Source organism: Neofelis nebulosa, chromosome 1 (genome assembly GCF_028018385.1).
Source record: "Neofelis nebulosa isolate mNeoNeb1 chromosome 1, mNeoNeb1.pri, whole genome shotgun sequence".
Classification (NCBI taxonomy): domain Eukaryota; kingdom Metazoa; phylum Chordata; class Mammalia; order Carnivora; family Felidae; genus Neofelis; species Neofelis nebulosa.
Window position 1 is genome coordinate 30,623,951 of NC_080782.1, and position 17,766 is coordinate 30,641,716.

General features: G+C 39.5%; 1 protein-coding gene across 1 annotated transcript in view; it reads left to right on the forward strand.

The window, feature by feature from the left end:
- WDR70 (WD repeat domain 70) overlaps positions 1–11,702 on the forward strand; it is a 299,325-nt gene extending 287,623 nt beyond the window's left edge. The window contains exon 18 of the mRNA XM_058717827.1: positions 11,522–11,702. Within this exon, the coding sequence (XP_058573810.1) occupies positions 11,522–11,609 (88 nt within the window). The 3' untranslated portion in view covers positions 11,610–11,702. The remainder of the gene's footprint in view (positions 1–11,521) is intronic.
- Positions 11,703–17,766: the final 6,064 nt, after the last annotated feature.

Sequence of the window (17,766 nt, forward strand, 5' to 3'; positions counted from 1 at the left end):
TTGACTAATAGTGCCAGAACAATATTAAATAATATCATGGTTGCACACATCTTTTTCTTTAACTTTAACAGGAGTGACTCTATTAGGTTAAAATACCTAATTGGCCTTTTTGTAGGTGAAAAAAAGTCAAATATTGGCAATTTCATATTGTTCAATTTAACGATACATCTCCATGAAGCATAACTTTTGAAAACTCACACATGCAAGACATTAAGGATGAATCCATATCTTTCTCTTCCATTTATTTATTCAATAAAGATTTATTGAACACCTGTAATATGTCAGGTACTGTTCTAGGTTATGGGGATACAGTAGTTTTTATGGAACTTATATTCAAGTAGGCAGAGACAGACACTGAATAAATCCATAAATTTTAGATGGTAGTTAGTGCAAAGAATAAAACTAAAATAGAGATAAGAGGATGTAGCAAAAAGGGTGCTATATTTTAGCTATGGTGATTGGGGTAAAACCTCTGCTAAGTGATTTTTGACTTAAATGAAATGAGGGAGTAAGCCATGTAGATATCCAAGGGAAGAGCATCCCATGCAGAGAAAACACCATACAAAGACCAGAGGTATGTTTATCTGAAAGAGATGCTGAATTTTATTGGATTTGTTTATTATATTTCTGTGGAAGTGATCATATGACTTTTATACTTTGATCAAGAAATACAGTGAACTATATTACTGAATTTCCTCATATTGAATTATCCTTGTTTCTTTGGTATGACCCTAACATAGTTATGGTTTGTTCTTTGTCACGTGTCAAACTGGGTTCATAAAAATTTTGTATGCTTTTTCTATGTATACTCTCAGACTGTTTTGAATACCATTAAATCTATCTACTCTGTAAAAGAGTTGATAAAATTCACCTGTGAAAGTGTTAAAACCTGGTGCTTTTGTGGAGGAGAGGTTAAGTAGTAATTTCTTCATTTTTCGCTTTCTTTTCCATCCCCTCATCATAAATACTCTATTGGGATTTTCCTACTCTTCTGAGTCTGCTCAGTAATTAGTATTTTCTTGGGAAATCATTCATCCAGATTTTTAGTTTTAAATAGAATTAATTGAAGCAGAAGTTCTTTTTGTTTTTTGGTGACCGTTAACAAATGATACTTTCCTGCATTGTAGGTGACTTAGTTATATTTACAGTTGAATAATGTGCTAGTTTAAATATTAGCTCTGTAAAGTGGGGAGAACAGGTCATGTCTTTTACACTACATGTGAGGAGACTGAAGCTTGCAGTCAAGAGTGATTGTAGCTGGAGCCGCACTTCAGCTCTCTCTATCCCTAATCTCATGAGCTTTTCAGAGGACTGTGCTCTCTCTTGATATATACCCTTCTGCTGTTGTGTTTTGCTCCCATCTCCTTCCTTCCACCCAATTTTGTCACCTTCCATTTATTGCATGCTAACTAAGTTCATGGCACTGTCTGTGGCATGTGATTCATTAGCCAGAATTGCAGTGCTATTTCTCCTGTGTTCACCTGCTAGAGTATACTGTTTACTGCCAAGTGGCAAAGTGTTCGAAGGGAAGCTAATATTTAAAAGGATCTTTTCGTAAAGGTCACTGTAATTGAGAATGTGTGTCTGGTTGTTTTTCTTCGCTGCAATTGACTTCTGTCAGTGATGAAATGAAGATTTACTGTATTTCCCTTTATCACAGAAGAGCACAATTAGACATTACCTGAATCTCCCGGCTTGCACATGAACAAGGCATATACATACCTTTGTTCTCCAGTGGTGATCACAAAGAGTCTTTGAACACTTCACCTTTGTTGGTTGAGTATTTGCATTTCGTTCCTGGCACCAGCAATGTAATAGCCATGGAAGTTTTAAAACACAGCAGGATCACAGAGGCCTCTTGTTCAGCCACACATGGTCAGATTCAGTTACAGTTTCTTGTTAAAAGAAGTGGCTGGAGAGAGGGGGGAGGAGCTGGCTGGAGAGTGGGTAGGATATAGATCCAGAATGCTATTAGCTTACACATCAGACGGGGATGGACGTGCGTGGGAGCCTGGACCCTGGCCAGTAGCCTGCCAGCCTGACAGCTCTGTCAGCCATGGTCACTTTTCTTGCCAGAGAAGCTGCCATTATTGCTGGTTCGGTAGATTGAATCTTCAACGTGCATGTCTTGTCAGATATGGGATACATGAATATGTGTGCATATTAAAATATCATTCCCATCCATAAAGGATCCATTTAAAGTCATGTTAAATCAGTAGGCAATATTTAAACAGGTTCTTTTTTTTTTTTTTAACGTTTATTTATTATTGAGAGACAGAGAGACACAGAGCATGAGCAGGGGAGGGGCCGAGAGATGGAGAGACACAGAATCTGAAGCAGGCTCCAGGCTCTGAGCTATCTGCACAGAACCCGACATGGGGCTTGAACTCACAAACCACGAGATCATGACCTGAGCCGAAGTCGGACGCTTAACCGACTGAGCCACCCAGGCACCCCTGAAGAGGTTGTTCCTTAAGTGAGTAAAGGTTTATATATTATTTGTGTCAGGAAGAGACATAAACCCACAGAAGAAAATGTAACTTTTTTCCTGAGTTATATTTAGGTAACTGATCATCCCTGTCCACCATATTCCTATATAGAGGCCAGCATTTCTCAAAGTGGTTTTGTAGACTGCCTTGTGTCAGAGTCAAGGGTGGGGGTAGGGGGTTAAAGGTACAGGTTTCTAGACTGCACCTCAGACCAACTCAGTTAGACTTTGTGGGCTTGGGACTGGAAATCTGCATCTTAAGAAGTTTCTCAGGTGATTATTTTGCACACTAAAGTTCAGTAATAATACAAAAGTAATTATTTAAAATAAACCACAAATGATTCACCCTTAGAAAATTCAAATGTACAGAGTAGATTATTCTAATTATACAGGTTTATACTGAAGACAGATTACTTACATAACCAAATAATTTCCCCCAGTGTTTTTTTAAATAGCAAGCCGCTGTGGTGTATTTAATATATAAATTATTTTACCAAATATATTCTACATACAACTTTTTGAAAACATACTTTTTTTTTTTTTTTTTTAATTTTAATGTTTAACTTTTGAGAGAGAGGGAGAGACAGAGCGTGAACAGGGGAGGGGCAGAGAGAGAGGGAGACACAGAATCCAAAGCAGGCTCCAGGCTCTGAGCTGTCAGCACAGAGCCTGACGCGGGGCTCGAACTCACAGACCGCAAGATCATGACCTGAGCCGAAGTTGGACACTCAGCCAACCGAGCCACCCAGGCGCCCCGAAAACATACTTTTTATATGAGGTGAGGAACACCTGATAGCCAAAGCAAAGGGTGTAATAATAATGACATATTTATTATACTTACACCATGCCAGCCTTGTTTAAGAACTTTGTATATATTCATTTAATCTCCACAACATCCCTATGAAGTAGGTGGTATCATTGTTCCCATGTTATAGATGAGGAAGTTGAGGCTTATAACTTGAACAAAGCCACACAGGTAGCAGGTGGCAGAATTGGGAGTTGAATGCAGAAGTCTGGCTTCAGAGTCAGGCTTCTGCTTTTGGCAACTATAGTGTACTGCTTCTCATCACAAAGCAACCAGTAATTATTTAAAAAATTGAGCAATAGGGAAGGTGAAAAGACTATTGTGTGAGCCAGCATGGCATAGCCGAACACGAGACTCAGAATCAGAAGTTCTGAGGTGTTGTGCTCCCTCTGTGCTTTACTTACACTCGCTGAGGCTGTTTCCCCCTCTGGGAAGGAAGAGAGCAGGGCTGCAGTAACGCTGGCTATAAAAGTGAGCCTGGAGAGGGTACTGCTAACACCTGGGTGGCCCCAGGCCTGCGTACTCTTCAAAGATTTTATCCTTCTGACTTGTTTAACTATTTAGTGATAAGGCAGGTGGTGGTGATTTTAGAAGGCTCTTTCTGTTTTCCTTTTCTCACTTTCTTTCTGTTTCTAGTTGCCACAGGCTTCACATTTGTCCCTTTTTCCACCCTCACTCGTCTTTGAACTCACACACCCAGCATTATGAGTTCGTGTGCCCTATTTGATGAGTCTGAGATATGTTTATGTAGTTTCCAAAATATTATGTGTTCAGTTTGTGAAGAAAATAGAACATTCTTTCTCTAGTAACATCATGTTGCATCTCATCTTCTTATGCATCCCGAATATTAAAAAATTATCTTTGATTAGCTCTTCACCAGAAAGAAGGGACCATTTCAAGTGGAATCTTTTGGTCAGGCCCTTTATTTAATCTTAATAATTCTGCAATTGTGATGACTGGGTCACAGTTCATCTGGACCGTATTCATTCTAACAGGGTTAACAAGTGTGTCAGATTGTCAAGTCATGGCTATAATTGACTTTGGCTTTGAGGTTTTCCTTCATAATAAACAATGGGCCCTGAGCCAAAAAAGCTTGTGGTTTCCACTCACATAGTGATGACTAAATATTACGAGTGATTTCTCCTCATCCTCATTCTGTGACCCTGGAGCTGGCTTTGAATGAATCATATTAGAAGAATATCTGTAATTAATGAGAATGTGACCTGTGGACTTGCCATTGCAGCTGAAAACATTCTGAGATTCTTCTGTGGCCTGAGCACTAAAAAAGGAGCATAGAAGGCCCAGGTTGGAGCTTAGTCAGAAGAGAAAGGACTGCTCGCGGACACTTTGAATCTCTCGCACAAACAGTGCACTGCAGAAATGCCCTCATAAGAGTATTGCAGGGGGAATCTGACTGTTCTACACAAAATTCTTCTGGGCAGAACCACCAAAGGTGGGATTCAGTTTTTGTTGGGCTTCCGACATTTTTCTGTTAGAACACAGTTGCTGGAAAAGACTCACTTTGTACAAATAACTTTGAGAATTCAGTTTAAAAAAATGTCCCAAGAGGAAAATTATTCAGCACAAAGTATCATCTAATCAGAATTTGTAGATTTGAGAAAGACATTTGCTTAAGATTTTACATTTGCTTCATGAAATATTAACTATTAGCAAATGCAGAGTTTACTGAAGCTAAAACAAAACAAAAAACCTTTCAGCCCCTCTCTGATTAGTTTATTTAATGATTAGTAATAATAACCATGTTGATATGTAATCTGTTCTCCTTTTCTTGGTAAGTCTAATAAACAAGTTGACATATACAGTCAAGTGAAGAATGTTTACTATTCGCAAAGTGAGTTAAACTGGAAAACACAAGTTTCACATCAGCCTTCTGTAAGCTTAAGTTTTCATTTAATACTTAGGAAAATGGGTAAGTGTGGGCCACAAACCAGTAAAATAGGTAGCCTGAATAAAGCTGATTTCAATAAGGTGGATTACTCTGCTCGTGCTCACTGAGGCTTTCCGTGTTCCTGCTAACCGGTTGAGCAACTGTGGTGATTATACTTTTGGCTGAATGGAATGTTCCCCTTACCTCCTTTTTCTTCAAGTCAGCCTCTTTATAGGCTTTTGTTTTGGGCAACTTACATAAATCTCCAGCCATGAGGCTGAAGGTTTGAGTTGACAATTTCCTGTCTCTTGAGAAAGGAGGTATAGAATCCTGGAGGAACTGATTTAATAGAACACAGGTAATGGATCGGTAATGGAAATGCTTTCTCAAGGTGGTGGAATATATTTCTTGCTCATTACTTATTTATATTTGTATTTCCTGAGTTCCTGCCATGTGTTCAGGCCCATTTGGTTTGATTTGTTCTACTCTTCCTTATGGAAGCACTCAACAGAGTCTATATTAAAATCAGTACACAAATTACGTTTCTTCAAGCAGCCCAGAAAGGAATCCATTTTTGTGGCCAGTGACAATGTGAATAGAGGCTTGAAGTATTTTTTGTTGTTGTTTATTTGTTGGTTTCCTGTTGGTTTTAAAAGCAGGGATTTCTGGACCAACTTTTAAGTGTTTTCAAATCCATTAACTTTTTTTTTGAATGTGTCATTTTACTCCTGCTTGACATTGTTGATTTATTTTTATAGTAGTTTTCTATGCCAAGGGCAAATTAGGCCATCCCCCAGGGAAGAAATCTTTTGGTTCTATTCCTAACTCTGTTTAATCATCTCTGTTTCTCATTGTCTTAAAAAGTAGTGACTGAAGAAATCAGTTTTAAATGCCCTAGATAATCCTGAATTGAATTTTTTTTTTTTTTTTGCTCTTTCTCATACATGAGTTTCCAAAAATTTTCAAAAGAATAACTGCTGGAAATAAATTTGAAGATAAAAATTGCTGAAAAGACAGAATAGCTACAAGATTTAAAGCTATAATTCTCTCACTTTGCTTCTATAAAACACTGGCACTCTCTAGACTAGACAGAGGTGTTCAGTGTACTCAACTCAAATACTGTTTTTTTAAAGAACCTGGTCTTTATTCAGCATATAGCTTTTATGGAGGGCTCTGATTTGTGCCGTAAGAATGTTGGTATGGGGGCAGGTTGGATTGGAACAAGGGAAACTTCTGTCTGTGGTCCACATCGCCGTTCACCTCATCATGCCTAACCCCCAAGAAGTAAAGACTGCTCCTTTACTTCAAGGGGGGGCCTGTGAGAGTGCAGCCTCAAACCCCATGCCTGCGCCCAATCTTCAGTTGCATCATCCAGGGCCAGCTTCTCCAGAGGTGAGAAGTACTTTCCCACACTGGAGGAAGCTCATTGTGTTTAAGAGCTGATGTTAAGAAGACAGATTCTCACTTCCCAGCCTAGATTCAGAACCCTGCTTTGCCACTTTCTTTCCCAAGCTGAGAGGGAAGGTGCAGTGCAGCAGCCAGTACTGGCTCATGAGATAGATAAGCACAGGAATTGAGAGCAAGCACTTAGAAAATTGTGTAGCAAGTTGATATATGTTTGGAATCTAACAAAAATTTGGGTCAGTACTTTGCAGTCTTTTTATTTTTCTAGAAGTAGTATATTTGTCTGCAAGGGATTGGAAATTAGAAAACAAAGACTAGCCTTGTACCACGGATGGTTTGAGAAGCACTGCTCTAGGCAGGACCCCAGATTGGAGGGTAAGACCTTCTCCAGGGTACCTCCTGTTTATTCTAGAAGTGGGTTCATTCTTCCTTAGTCCCAAGTCCAAGGAGTCTGGTTCGTTCTTCTTTTTTTAATCCAAAAAAAATTGTTTTTTTAATTTTGGTAAAACACACATAAACATAAAATTTAACCTCTTAATCATTTTTACGTGTACATTTCAGTAGTGTTAAGTACATTCACATTGTTGTACAACCAATCTCCAGAATTCTTCTCATCTTGCAAAACTAAAACTCTGTACTCGCTAAACAGCTTGTCCTTTCCCCTCTACCCAGTCCCTGGCAACTGCTGTCCAGCTTTCTATCTTATAAATATGACTACCTCAGTACCACATATAAGCAGAATTATACGGTATTTGTCTTTTTGTGACTAGCCTATTTCAGTTAGCATAATGTCCTCCAGGCTCAGGCATGTAGCATTTGCCAGCATTTCTTTCCTTTTTAAGACTGAATAATATCTCATTGTACGTGTGTGCCACATGTTGTTTATCCATTCATCTGTCCACGACACTGAGGTTGCTTCTGCCTTCTGACTGTTCTGAATAATGCACGGAACATTTATTAATCTCTACTAAAATATCATTTTAAGACCTTTCTTTCAATTCTTTTGGGCATATTTCCTGAAGTGGAATTGCTAGATCAGATGGTAATTTTATTTTGAAATTTTTGAGGAACTGCCATATTTTTTTCCCTAGAGGCTGCACCATTTTGCATTCCCACCATCACTGTGTAAAGGGTCCCAGTTCACCACATCTTGGCCAATACATGTTATTTTCTGGGTTTTGTTTGTTTATTTGTCTTTTGTTTATAGTAGCCATCCTAATGGGTGTGAGGTGTTATCTCATTGTGGTTTTGATCTACATTTCCCTACTGATTAACGATGTTGAGCATCTTTTTATGTGTTTGTTAGTCTTTTGCTTGTCTTCTTTGGAGAAATATCTATTCAAGTCCTTTGCCCAGTTTTTTCTTTTTAATTTTGTTAATGTTTATTTATTTTAGGGAGAGGGAGACAGAGTGCGATCAGGGGAGGGGCGGAGAGAGAGAGAAGGAGACACAGAATCTGAAGCAGATGTCTGGTTCAGAACTATCAGCACAGAGCCTGATGCGGGGCTCGAACTCCCAAACCAGGAGACCAGGACCTGAGCCAAAGTCAGACGCTTAACTGACTGAGCCACCCAGGCACCCCTCCTTTGCCCAGTTTTTAACTGTATTGTTTGGCTTTGTTGTTGTTGTTGTTGTAGTTATTGTTGAGTTGTAGTTCTTTATTCTAGATATTAATTTCTTATCAAATATATGATTAGCAAATATTTTCTCCCATTTCATAGGTTGTTGCCTTTTCAGTCTGTTAGCTGTGTCCACTGATGCACAGAAATTTTTAATTTTGATATAGTTCAATTTACCTGTTTGTCTTTTGTGCTTGGGCTTTTGGTGTCTTATCAAAGAAATCATTGCCACATCTAATGTCATAAAGTTTTTCCATAATATTTTATAGTTTTTGCTCTTAGGTTTAGGTCTTTGATCCATTTCAAGTTAATTTTTGCATCATGTAAGGCAAGGGTCCAGTTTTATTTCTTGCATATGGTACAATTTTGCCAGCACCATTTGTTGAAAGGGGCCTACTTCCTACACTCAGGTATTCCCTACCTGGCCAACAAAATGAAAGACAAAGTGATAACAAGCATTGCTGGGAAAATTTGGGTAGTTTATACCTTGATTTTGGCAACTGGGGGAAGGAAAGCCTGGCTATTTGAAAGCTAAATGTCATGATTTGATGTTGCATATACAGAATATGGTTGTTTTCCAGCAACACTGTTATTAGTTTTAAAAAATGGAATTTAAAATACTAAATTTCATGGAGTTTTGCAAAGAGACCATTCTACCTTCCAAACAAACTCATATCCCCTAAGTTAAAATACCTAGAAAGGACAAAGGAAACTGTATGGTCTGGTAATTCAAAGGGGGAGTCTTAAGTGATACTGGTATAAAGATCTACTCAGTAAATTTTGCTGAGTTTAGTGCTGGGGGAAAAGATACCTCCTCTGAAAAACTAGTATTTTTCCTTTTTCTTTTTCTTTATCTTGGCCACTGGGAAATTGAGTGTTGTATTATTATGTTTACCCTTTCATTCCTTTGTCATTCACCTTCTACTCAGTTGTTTTGATTTTCTTTATAAGTCCATTTTATTGAAGTATAATTTATGTCTAATGCAAAATCCACCCATTTCAAGTCTTGACAAATGTATGCACTTATGTAATCACCACTTCAGTCAAGATTATAGAACATTTCCATCCCCGCAAAATGTTCCCCATGCCTCTTTACAATTATTACCCCCTTTCTGCCCCATGTGAAATAGTTCCATTGATTCTACACCCTTCAAGTTAGCCACCAACCTGCCAAAAATACCTTTGGGAAGCAGGTAGAATATGAGAGTAACTACTTAAATGAAATAGCCTTTTTAAGCTCTCGGCTCTATTCTTCCTGTAATCTGTCATTTAATTTTTCTTTATATCAAAAATAAACACCATTACAATTTCTTAGTACTGAAGTCTCACTGCGGCTAACTCTGAGCTGGTGTCTTCAGAAGCACTGCCAGATACCGTTACAAGACTGTTATTTTTTCTCTTTAGAAATTAACCATCTAGGGGTGCCTGGGTTGCTCAGTCGGTTAAGCGTCTGACTTCGGCTCAGGTCATGATCTCACGGCTCATGGGTTCAAGCCCAGTGTGCTTTGGGCTCTGTGCTGACAGCTCAGAGCCTGGAGCCTGTTTCAGATTCTGTGTCTCCCTCTCTCTCTGCCCCTCCCCTGTTCACGCTCTGTCTCTGTCTCAAGAATAAATAAACATTAAAAAAAAAAAAAAAGAAAGAAATTAACCGTCTAATCCAAAGGATTTTTTTAAACCAGACAGATTTATTCCCATATGGGTTTGCCCATCCCTAAGTGGTCCACAGCTTTGCCAAAAGATGAAATATGTAATGAGTACCAGTTGCCATATTGTAGCATGTTAGAAAGCCAGGGGTCCTGCTTTCTAGTAATTCAGCAACTCATGACCTCTGAAAATCTGCAGCTGTTTTTGGAAATGTTAGAGCTGTGACTTATTTGCAGAGGTCATGACAGTGTCTTGAAGTGACAAGAGGTTGAACCGACTGGATTGTGTATGGGGACACCTTGGGCTCGAGGTAGGTGTGTGGGTCACTAGAGAGACAGGAGTTGTAACTAACTTATGCATGAGGAATTCCAGTACATGGCTTGCATCAGAACAACATGAGCTTGAATGTGGATGGTATATAGTTCTTCCCAGGATAATAAATAAACAACAAGTAATGTCGGGTTTTAACCCTGTTTTTATTTGTCAAAGAAAAGGAATTGTTGTTGTCATTATTTTAAAATTCTGGAATTACCATGATGTAATGAATTGAATTCAGGATGAAGATGTGAGCTAAAATAGATGATCTTCGGGTACAGTGTTTCAATATTTCCTTGTAATGTGATAGAGCTGTTTTTAAAGGGAAATCAGCATGACCAAAAGAAGCATAAATTATAACCATTTGACATATTCTTGAAATTATTTTCTGTGTGAATGGTATAAAAAGGAAAGTCCTTGAACCAGGTATTTTTACAAAGCACAGAAAGTCCTAATGCAAAGATTGCTTGAGGTACTGTGTGCCAGTATTAGAGCAATGATACTCAGTGATGTATCCTAAAACGCTTGACATTTCAATGCATGGGGTGGAGAGAATGTCCATTTGTTTTGTTTTTTAGTTTTGCTGGCAGTGCTCAAGTTCCTATATATCTTATCTCTTATTTTAGACTCATTAAATAAGAAAGCTATTATCTCAAATTCTCTTGTTCATGTGCACCATAATCACGTGTATTTGGACTACTTAAGTCCAGGAACAACCCAGAGAGCTGTAAATAAAAATCATGTGTATTCCTTTTTCTCTGAATTTTTTTATTATTTTTTTAAAGTTTATTTATTTTGAGAGAGAGAGAGAGAGACAGTCGGGGTGGGGGGTGCAGAGAGAGAGAAGGAGAGAGAGAATCCGAAGCAGTCTCTGTGCTGCCTGCACGGAGCATAAAGAGGGGGTTGAACTCATGAACCGTGAGATCAGGACCTGAGCCAAAACCCAGAGTCGGACACTTAACTGACTGAGCCATCCAGGTGCCCTAGATCATGTGTATTCTTGCTCAGTGACTATAATTTGGCCTCCCAAACAATCTCAATTAGCCTGAGTTTGAAGGAGAGGGTGGTTATGGATGTACGAGATTGTACTGAATTTGATACATTTTCATTTTATTTAAGAAAAGGACAGCATACATAGTCTGCTACAGAGAGAAAACCTTTAAAAGAATCAACTCTTTTGCTGAACATAATTAAATTTCCATTATCTTTTTCTTTGCCAGAAGTTTAATGATTAATACTTAATAATTAAGATGTAATTGATTCCCCAAATGTGCTTCCACTTGATGAAAGTAGCAAAGGTCTAATCTAATAAACACTTGCCAACTAAATTTTTCCTCTTTTCATTAACTTTCTTTTAGGACTCAGCCCAAAACCATGTTTGCCCAAGTTGAATCTGATGATGAGGAAACAAAGAATGAGCCCGAATGGAAAAAGCGTAAAATCTGAAGACTCTCACGTGAAAGCTATTTGCATGAGGGGGAGGAATATTGGACAGGATTTTTTTTTTTAATGAAATAAAAAATGCATTTTTATGAGCAACTTTTGTGCTTTGCATTATTGAACCATTCAAAAGATTGGTGGCTACCCTTCACTACAGTTGTCCTTACATATTCTTAACTACAACTATGAAATCTGTAATATAAATGAGAAACAGATTCTTAGCCTATTACCAAGTGCTTTAGGTATTTGGAAACTTTATTTAACAGTTATTGGTCTTGTACAGATTCTTATAACCTTAGTGGAGGGGAATGTACATAGAGACAGACATGTGTCTTGAGCAATTCTAGGAGCATAATATGGAAATAGACATCAAAAAGTTTAGTATTTCTGTATAATTTCACCACAGTTGTTTACATGATTATAAGTAATTAGGCTGAGTTCAGGCTAAAAGCATTGCTGTACTAGGAAAGAACATGTATCTAATTATTCTTGAACAACAGACTACAGTGGTTAGGATTTAGGAAGCAGGCTTTGAAGTCAGACCCATGTGGGCTCAAACCTTGGCTCTGCCCTTTACTCTCTGGGTCACCTTGGGAGTTCTTAAACTTCTCTCTTCTAGTCTCAGATGATGATAGCACCACCCTCATAGATTTGTTACAGGATTAGATGAGACGCTCCTTGTAGAGTGTTTAGTATAGTACCTGGCATGTAGTAAACATACAATACATTATTTCCTATTTTAAAATAGAGCTAATGATACCTACTTGGCCTGATTTTTATTCCTATTAAGTTAGGAAAGTGTAGAAATGCTTTGTATATGTAAGAGCTATGTAATTAGAAGATAATAAAGAATCATTCTAGGGGTATCTGGGTGGCTCAGTTTGTTAAATGTCCAACTCTTTTTTTTTTTTAATTTATTTATTTTTGGGAGAGCACAAGTTAGGGGAGGAGCAAAGAGAGGGGAACAGAGGATCTGAAGTGGTCTCTGCACTGACAAGCTGACAGGCTGACAGCACAGAGCACGATGTGGGGCTTGAACCCGTGAACCGTAAGATCATGACCTGAGCCAAAGTCAGACGCTCAGCTGACTAAGCCACCCAGACACCCCAAATGTCCATCTCTCGATTTCAGCTCAGGTGTTGATCTCAGGGTTGTGAGTTCAAGCCTCGTGTTAGGCTCCATACTGGGTGTGGAGCCCACTTAAAAGAAAAAAATCATTCTATAAGATCCTTGTGCTTTTGTGACTGGAAAACTAAAACAAAGGTTGGCAGTTTGTCCAAAGTAATAATGAGTCAATAGAGTAAAATTCTGTGGACTGGTTTCACACAGACCTGGGGTAATTTTGCACGTCAAATAGTCCCTGCTAGAAAATTCAGGAGTGTTTAGTCCTCTTGCCTTCTGCCCTCCTGCTCTCATTTAGCCTAGTGAATTAAATAATAATAAAAATGAATGATGATCCAAAATGTGTGTTGGAAAGTTGCAGGCCTCACATACCCACCCCCTCCCAAAAACCTTTTGTAACAACTACTCACGTGTATGTAGCTTTCCTGCCCCTGCAGTTCTGAGGTAGAAATGGGCATTCCTCTATAAATACATCCTAAAAACCATTCTTGTCACCTGCTCTCTATCCTTTTTCCTTTCCACCCCTATCTTCATTCTATTCCCCTTCCCTCATCACTTAGCTTATAGGTAATAAGAACTAACATTTGCTACAAGCCTACTGTCTGATGACGACCATTCTGAGCTCTTAACTTGTAATAGCTCATTTAATCCTCAAAAAAAAAAAAAAAAATACCATGAGTAGGTAAAGTTGCTAAACCCATTTTACAGACAAGACAGAATAAACTCAAGAAGTCAAGTAATCTGTCTGAGGTAATAGTAGGGAGGGCTGTACAAAGACACTCAAGATTTCTAAGCATCAGTAATTAACAAACTGCCTCAAGTTTCCTATTCCTGTTGAAATACACTTCATCCAAAATCAATTACAGACCAATATTTTGTTCCAACTGCTTAGGATTTGTAAATCTACTGTTTCTTGGATGAAATTTACTGAAAGCATTTCATATTTTTTCCCGGTCTTAACATAAACATTGCACCATATGGAAGTATTCGTCTTGCACGGCCAAAAGTTGTCATGGAGGGTTGGAGGGGGGAATAAAAACTATATCATAGCGGTCTTGGCGGAGCCTGCCTATGATGTAAGGGGAGAGAAAGACAGATTTAGCACGAAGATGATCTTCTCATTGTTACCCACAACACAAGTGGCCCTTTTTATGCATGAGATGATCTATCTCACTCGAGAATTTTATAAAAAACTTTTTTTTTGTCCACACAAGATTGGCAAAGAACACATAGGATTTCTGTATCAACTTTGGTGAGTAAAGACCTCAGAACCAGTACTGGACCAATAGTGGGTGCTCATTGGACCTGTAGTCCCATCACCAGGGTGGACCTCTCCAGTCGGTATTCCATAGGCCCTCACACTCTTCATGGCCCTTGGGCCTCATTGTCTTAACCCCATACAATCTTACATTCCCTATGTCCCTCAACTACACAAATAAGGGACATGGAAGTCATAATAATGACTCCTCCCTCACCCCCTGCCACTTCATGTAAACATTGGCCAGTTTCTATCCATGCTGTCTGCTGACTCTCTTATATTTGACCTTCTTCTCTTTCCCTTCTCCTCTTGCTAGAATTTAGTCCCTCTTTTGTCCCTTACCAGGACCTCCCAGGAGCCTCCCTCCCAACTAATCTCCTTGTTTTTTATTTGGTCCTCAAATACATCTTTTATCCTGCCATCAGACTTAGCTTTCTAAAACTAAAACCTACATTTCATCCCTCTGCGTAGAGCCTTCCAGGGTGTCTGTGTTCATAGTTTGAACCCATTTGTGTGACCTCCCCTTGTCTTTCCTGCTTTAGCTCCTGCTGATGGTTCTTGCACATCGTTCTGAGTTCCAGCGACTCTGAACCTGGGAAGCACCATGTTCTTTGCACCTGAGTGCGTTTGCACGTACTGTCCCTCCTTCCTTCCTTGTCTGCCTGCTTGTTTTTGAATATGGGGATCAAGTTCACCTTTCCTGTGCAGCCTTCCATGACCCACTCTGGAAGGCAATTAATTGCTCCCTCCTCTGCCTCTATGGTGGCTTTCTTAACTCTATGCTATAGCCTTCTTTTATGTTCATTGTAAGTGTGTATGTGTGTGCCTCGTGGGCCTGAGTGTGTGTGTTTCCCACCCTGGGATATACATTGTAAAAATGAAAACGCGTTGGGTTCTGTGAATGTTCAATGAATTTGTTTAATGAATGAGAGGAGCCACATTTCATTGACATTTGTATTCCTAGGCCCTAGCCCTGAGAAAGGGGTTAAAAAAGTGCTCATTAAATATTTGGCAGAGGGAAAAAGAGAAACAGGAAAGGGTGAGGGAAGGATGAAACGAGAAGGAGGCGCGAGAAGTGTTTCTGCCTTGCCAGTGGGAAGAAGGATCACTGGTATGCGAGCTTCAGCAGTATCCAGGCTGCTTTGCCTTTGTCTGTTGGGATCTGTTCATGGATGACTGTTGTGATGGCTCAAGGAAGAAGCAGCAGCATTGTAAACAGTTGCCGGTGTTGCACCTGGCATGGCCTAAGTCCTAAGCCACCATGACATCCTCAGGCACTCACCTCCTATCTGGAATCACCAGAGATCTGAGCTCTCTCTTGCATGGGGGTGCTTAACCTAAGCAAGTTGTCTGTGAACCCCCCAAAGTATGCAGCACACATTGCTTATGCTCATGTACATTTTTCTGTAGCGAGGATCCACAGCATTAATTAAAATTCTGTGTCATTATGTGTTTCTAGCAGCTCTTTTATCTCCCAAGATGACTATGTAAATTGGGGCCATCCAGACTTGAGAATCAGGATATAACTGTCACACACATTCACATACACACAAAATACCAAGCTAAAACAGAACAGCCTAAACTAAAACCACTAACACACTGGCTCCCATTTAATCTTAGCCAGCTGATCTTACAGCATTGTAGTTAGACCTTAATTTTTATTCTTTAAAGATGACCAACCTTCTGTCCTGCTAACAGCTGAAGAGATCAGCTTCATGTTTCCATGAAGGTGGCAGCCAAAGGTGAGCACTTCTTTATGTGATCTAAGAATGAATATTAGGAGATTTGAGCCAATTTGAGAAAAGTTTTTAGGAATCAACATTACTATTTCAGGCATCTGTGAGCCTGTCAGTGTTTAATAACCAATAAGTCAGATGTGGTAGGAGAAAAGGAGGGTAACCAGATGCCTGCTTAGACATGTACATCCAGCCTGGGTCGGTAGCCCTTTAGAGGTAATATGCTTCATTCATTTATCAGTCTTCTTGTGTGTGAGGTGGTCAGGAAATGGGGGAAGACCGTTAACAAATGCCTTTTGAAAAGCATCTATCTTGAATGGAGGGTACCACAAGCTACCATGACCACGACTCTTAATTTTTACTCAACACCCTCATCAGAGAACTGATCAAGGGAAAGTGCCTACAGATGGGAGATCTTGTGTGTGTGTGTGTGTGTGTGTGTGTGTGTGTGTGTGTGTGCATGCATGTATATCTAGGCTATATAGGTGGAGGAGGGGCTTTGAGGGTTAAGAGTAGAGACATTTGCTATTTAAGTAGTTTTCTGAATTATCAAAGTTTATTTTGGGGGTCTTCGAAATTAAAAAAATTTAATGTTTATTTTTGAGAGAGAGAGAGAGAGAGAGAGAGAGAGAGAAAGACAGAGCATGAGTGGGGGAGAGGCAGAGAGCGAGGGAGTCACAGAATCTGAAGCAGGCTCCAGGCTTTGAGCTGTCTGCACAGAGCCCAACGTGCGGCTCGAACTTATGAGCCATGAGATCATGACCTGAACTGAAGTCAGACGCTCAACCGACTGAGCACCTACGTGCCCCTAGAGTCTTCAGGTTTTTAAATAAAAGCATTTTACAGGTACTCAACATGCCCCCACTTGTACCAATACTCTTTAAAGAAAATTTAGAAAACGTTGACTTAAAGTGGCCATTAAAGATGGCCACAAGTTTTTTGACATTCCTCTCATCAAGAAAAGTCCCTCCCCTTAAATCTGAGCAGGTGCTGTGATGGCTTGCCCAACAGAACGTGGCAGAAGTGACACTGTGCTAGTTACCAGGCCCCGCCATAAAAACACTTGCAGTTTCTACTTCCTTTCTCTCAGAACTTGTTCTTGAAACTGGGCTGCCATGCTTTGAGGAAGCTTCAGCGGCTCCATGGAGAGGCCCACCTGGAGAAGAACTGAGGCCCTGGCCAAGCCCAACTGAGCTCCCAGCTGATAGCCAGCACCAGCATGTTGTCGAGCCATCTTGGGAAGCAGATCCTTCTGTCTCAGCTCAGTAACATCAGCCTTTGCTGCAAGAAGCAGAGAAGAGCCAACCCCCTAGAAGCCCCACCCAAGTTGCAGAGTGATGAGAACAATAAATGACTATTGTCATTGAAAGCACTAAGTTATAGGGTTGTTTGTTATGCAGAAATATATAACTGGAGCAACCTAAAAGGTAAGAAATCATTCAAATACAGACAGTGCTAATGACCGTCTGTATTTTAATGACTCCCTTTCCAATTTTTAAGTTTTAAGTACAAATTTGAGAATTATTTGCTCTTCTTAAAACATGATTATAATATTTATTTAAAATACGGTGTATTTTTTGCTTGGTAAATAAGCAAGTAAATTTTCTTTTTATTTTTTTTAATTTTTTTTTTCAACGTTTTTTATTTATTTTTGGGACAGAGAGAGACAGAACATGAACGGGGGAGGGGCAGAGAGAGAGGGATACACAGAATCGGAAACAGGCTCCAGGCTCCGAGCCATCAGCCCAGAGCCTGACGCGGGGCTCGAACTCACGGACCGCGAGATCGTGACCTGGCTGAAGTCGGACGCTTAACCGACTGCACCACCCAGGCGCCCCAAGCAAGTAAATTTTCTATGTGACTACAAACCTCATACATATTTTCAGGGGCTACTTAGGTTATTATACAGATATATTTTCTATTATTAACCATTCTTTTATTATCAGAAACAAAGACTGTTTTCAAACTTCCTATCCTAAGCATTGCTGCTTTGCTTTATTTCTATGCCTAAAGCTTCTTTACATAGGATTCTTTTCTTAGAATTGGT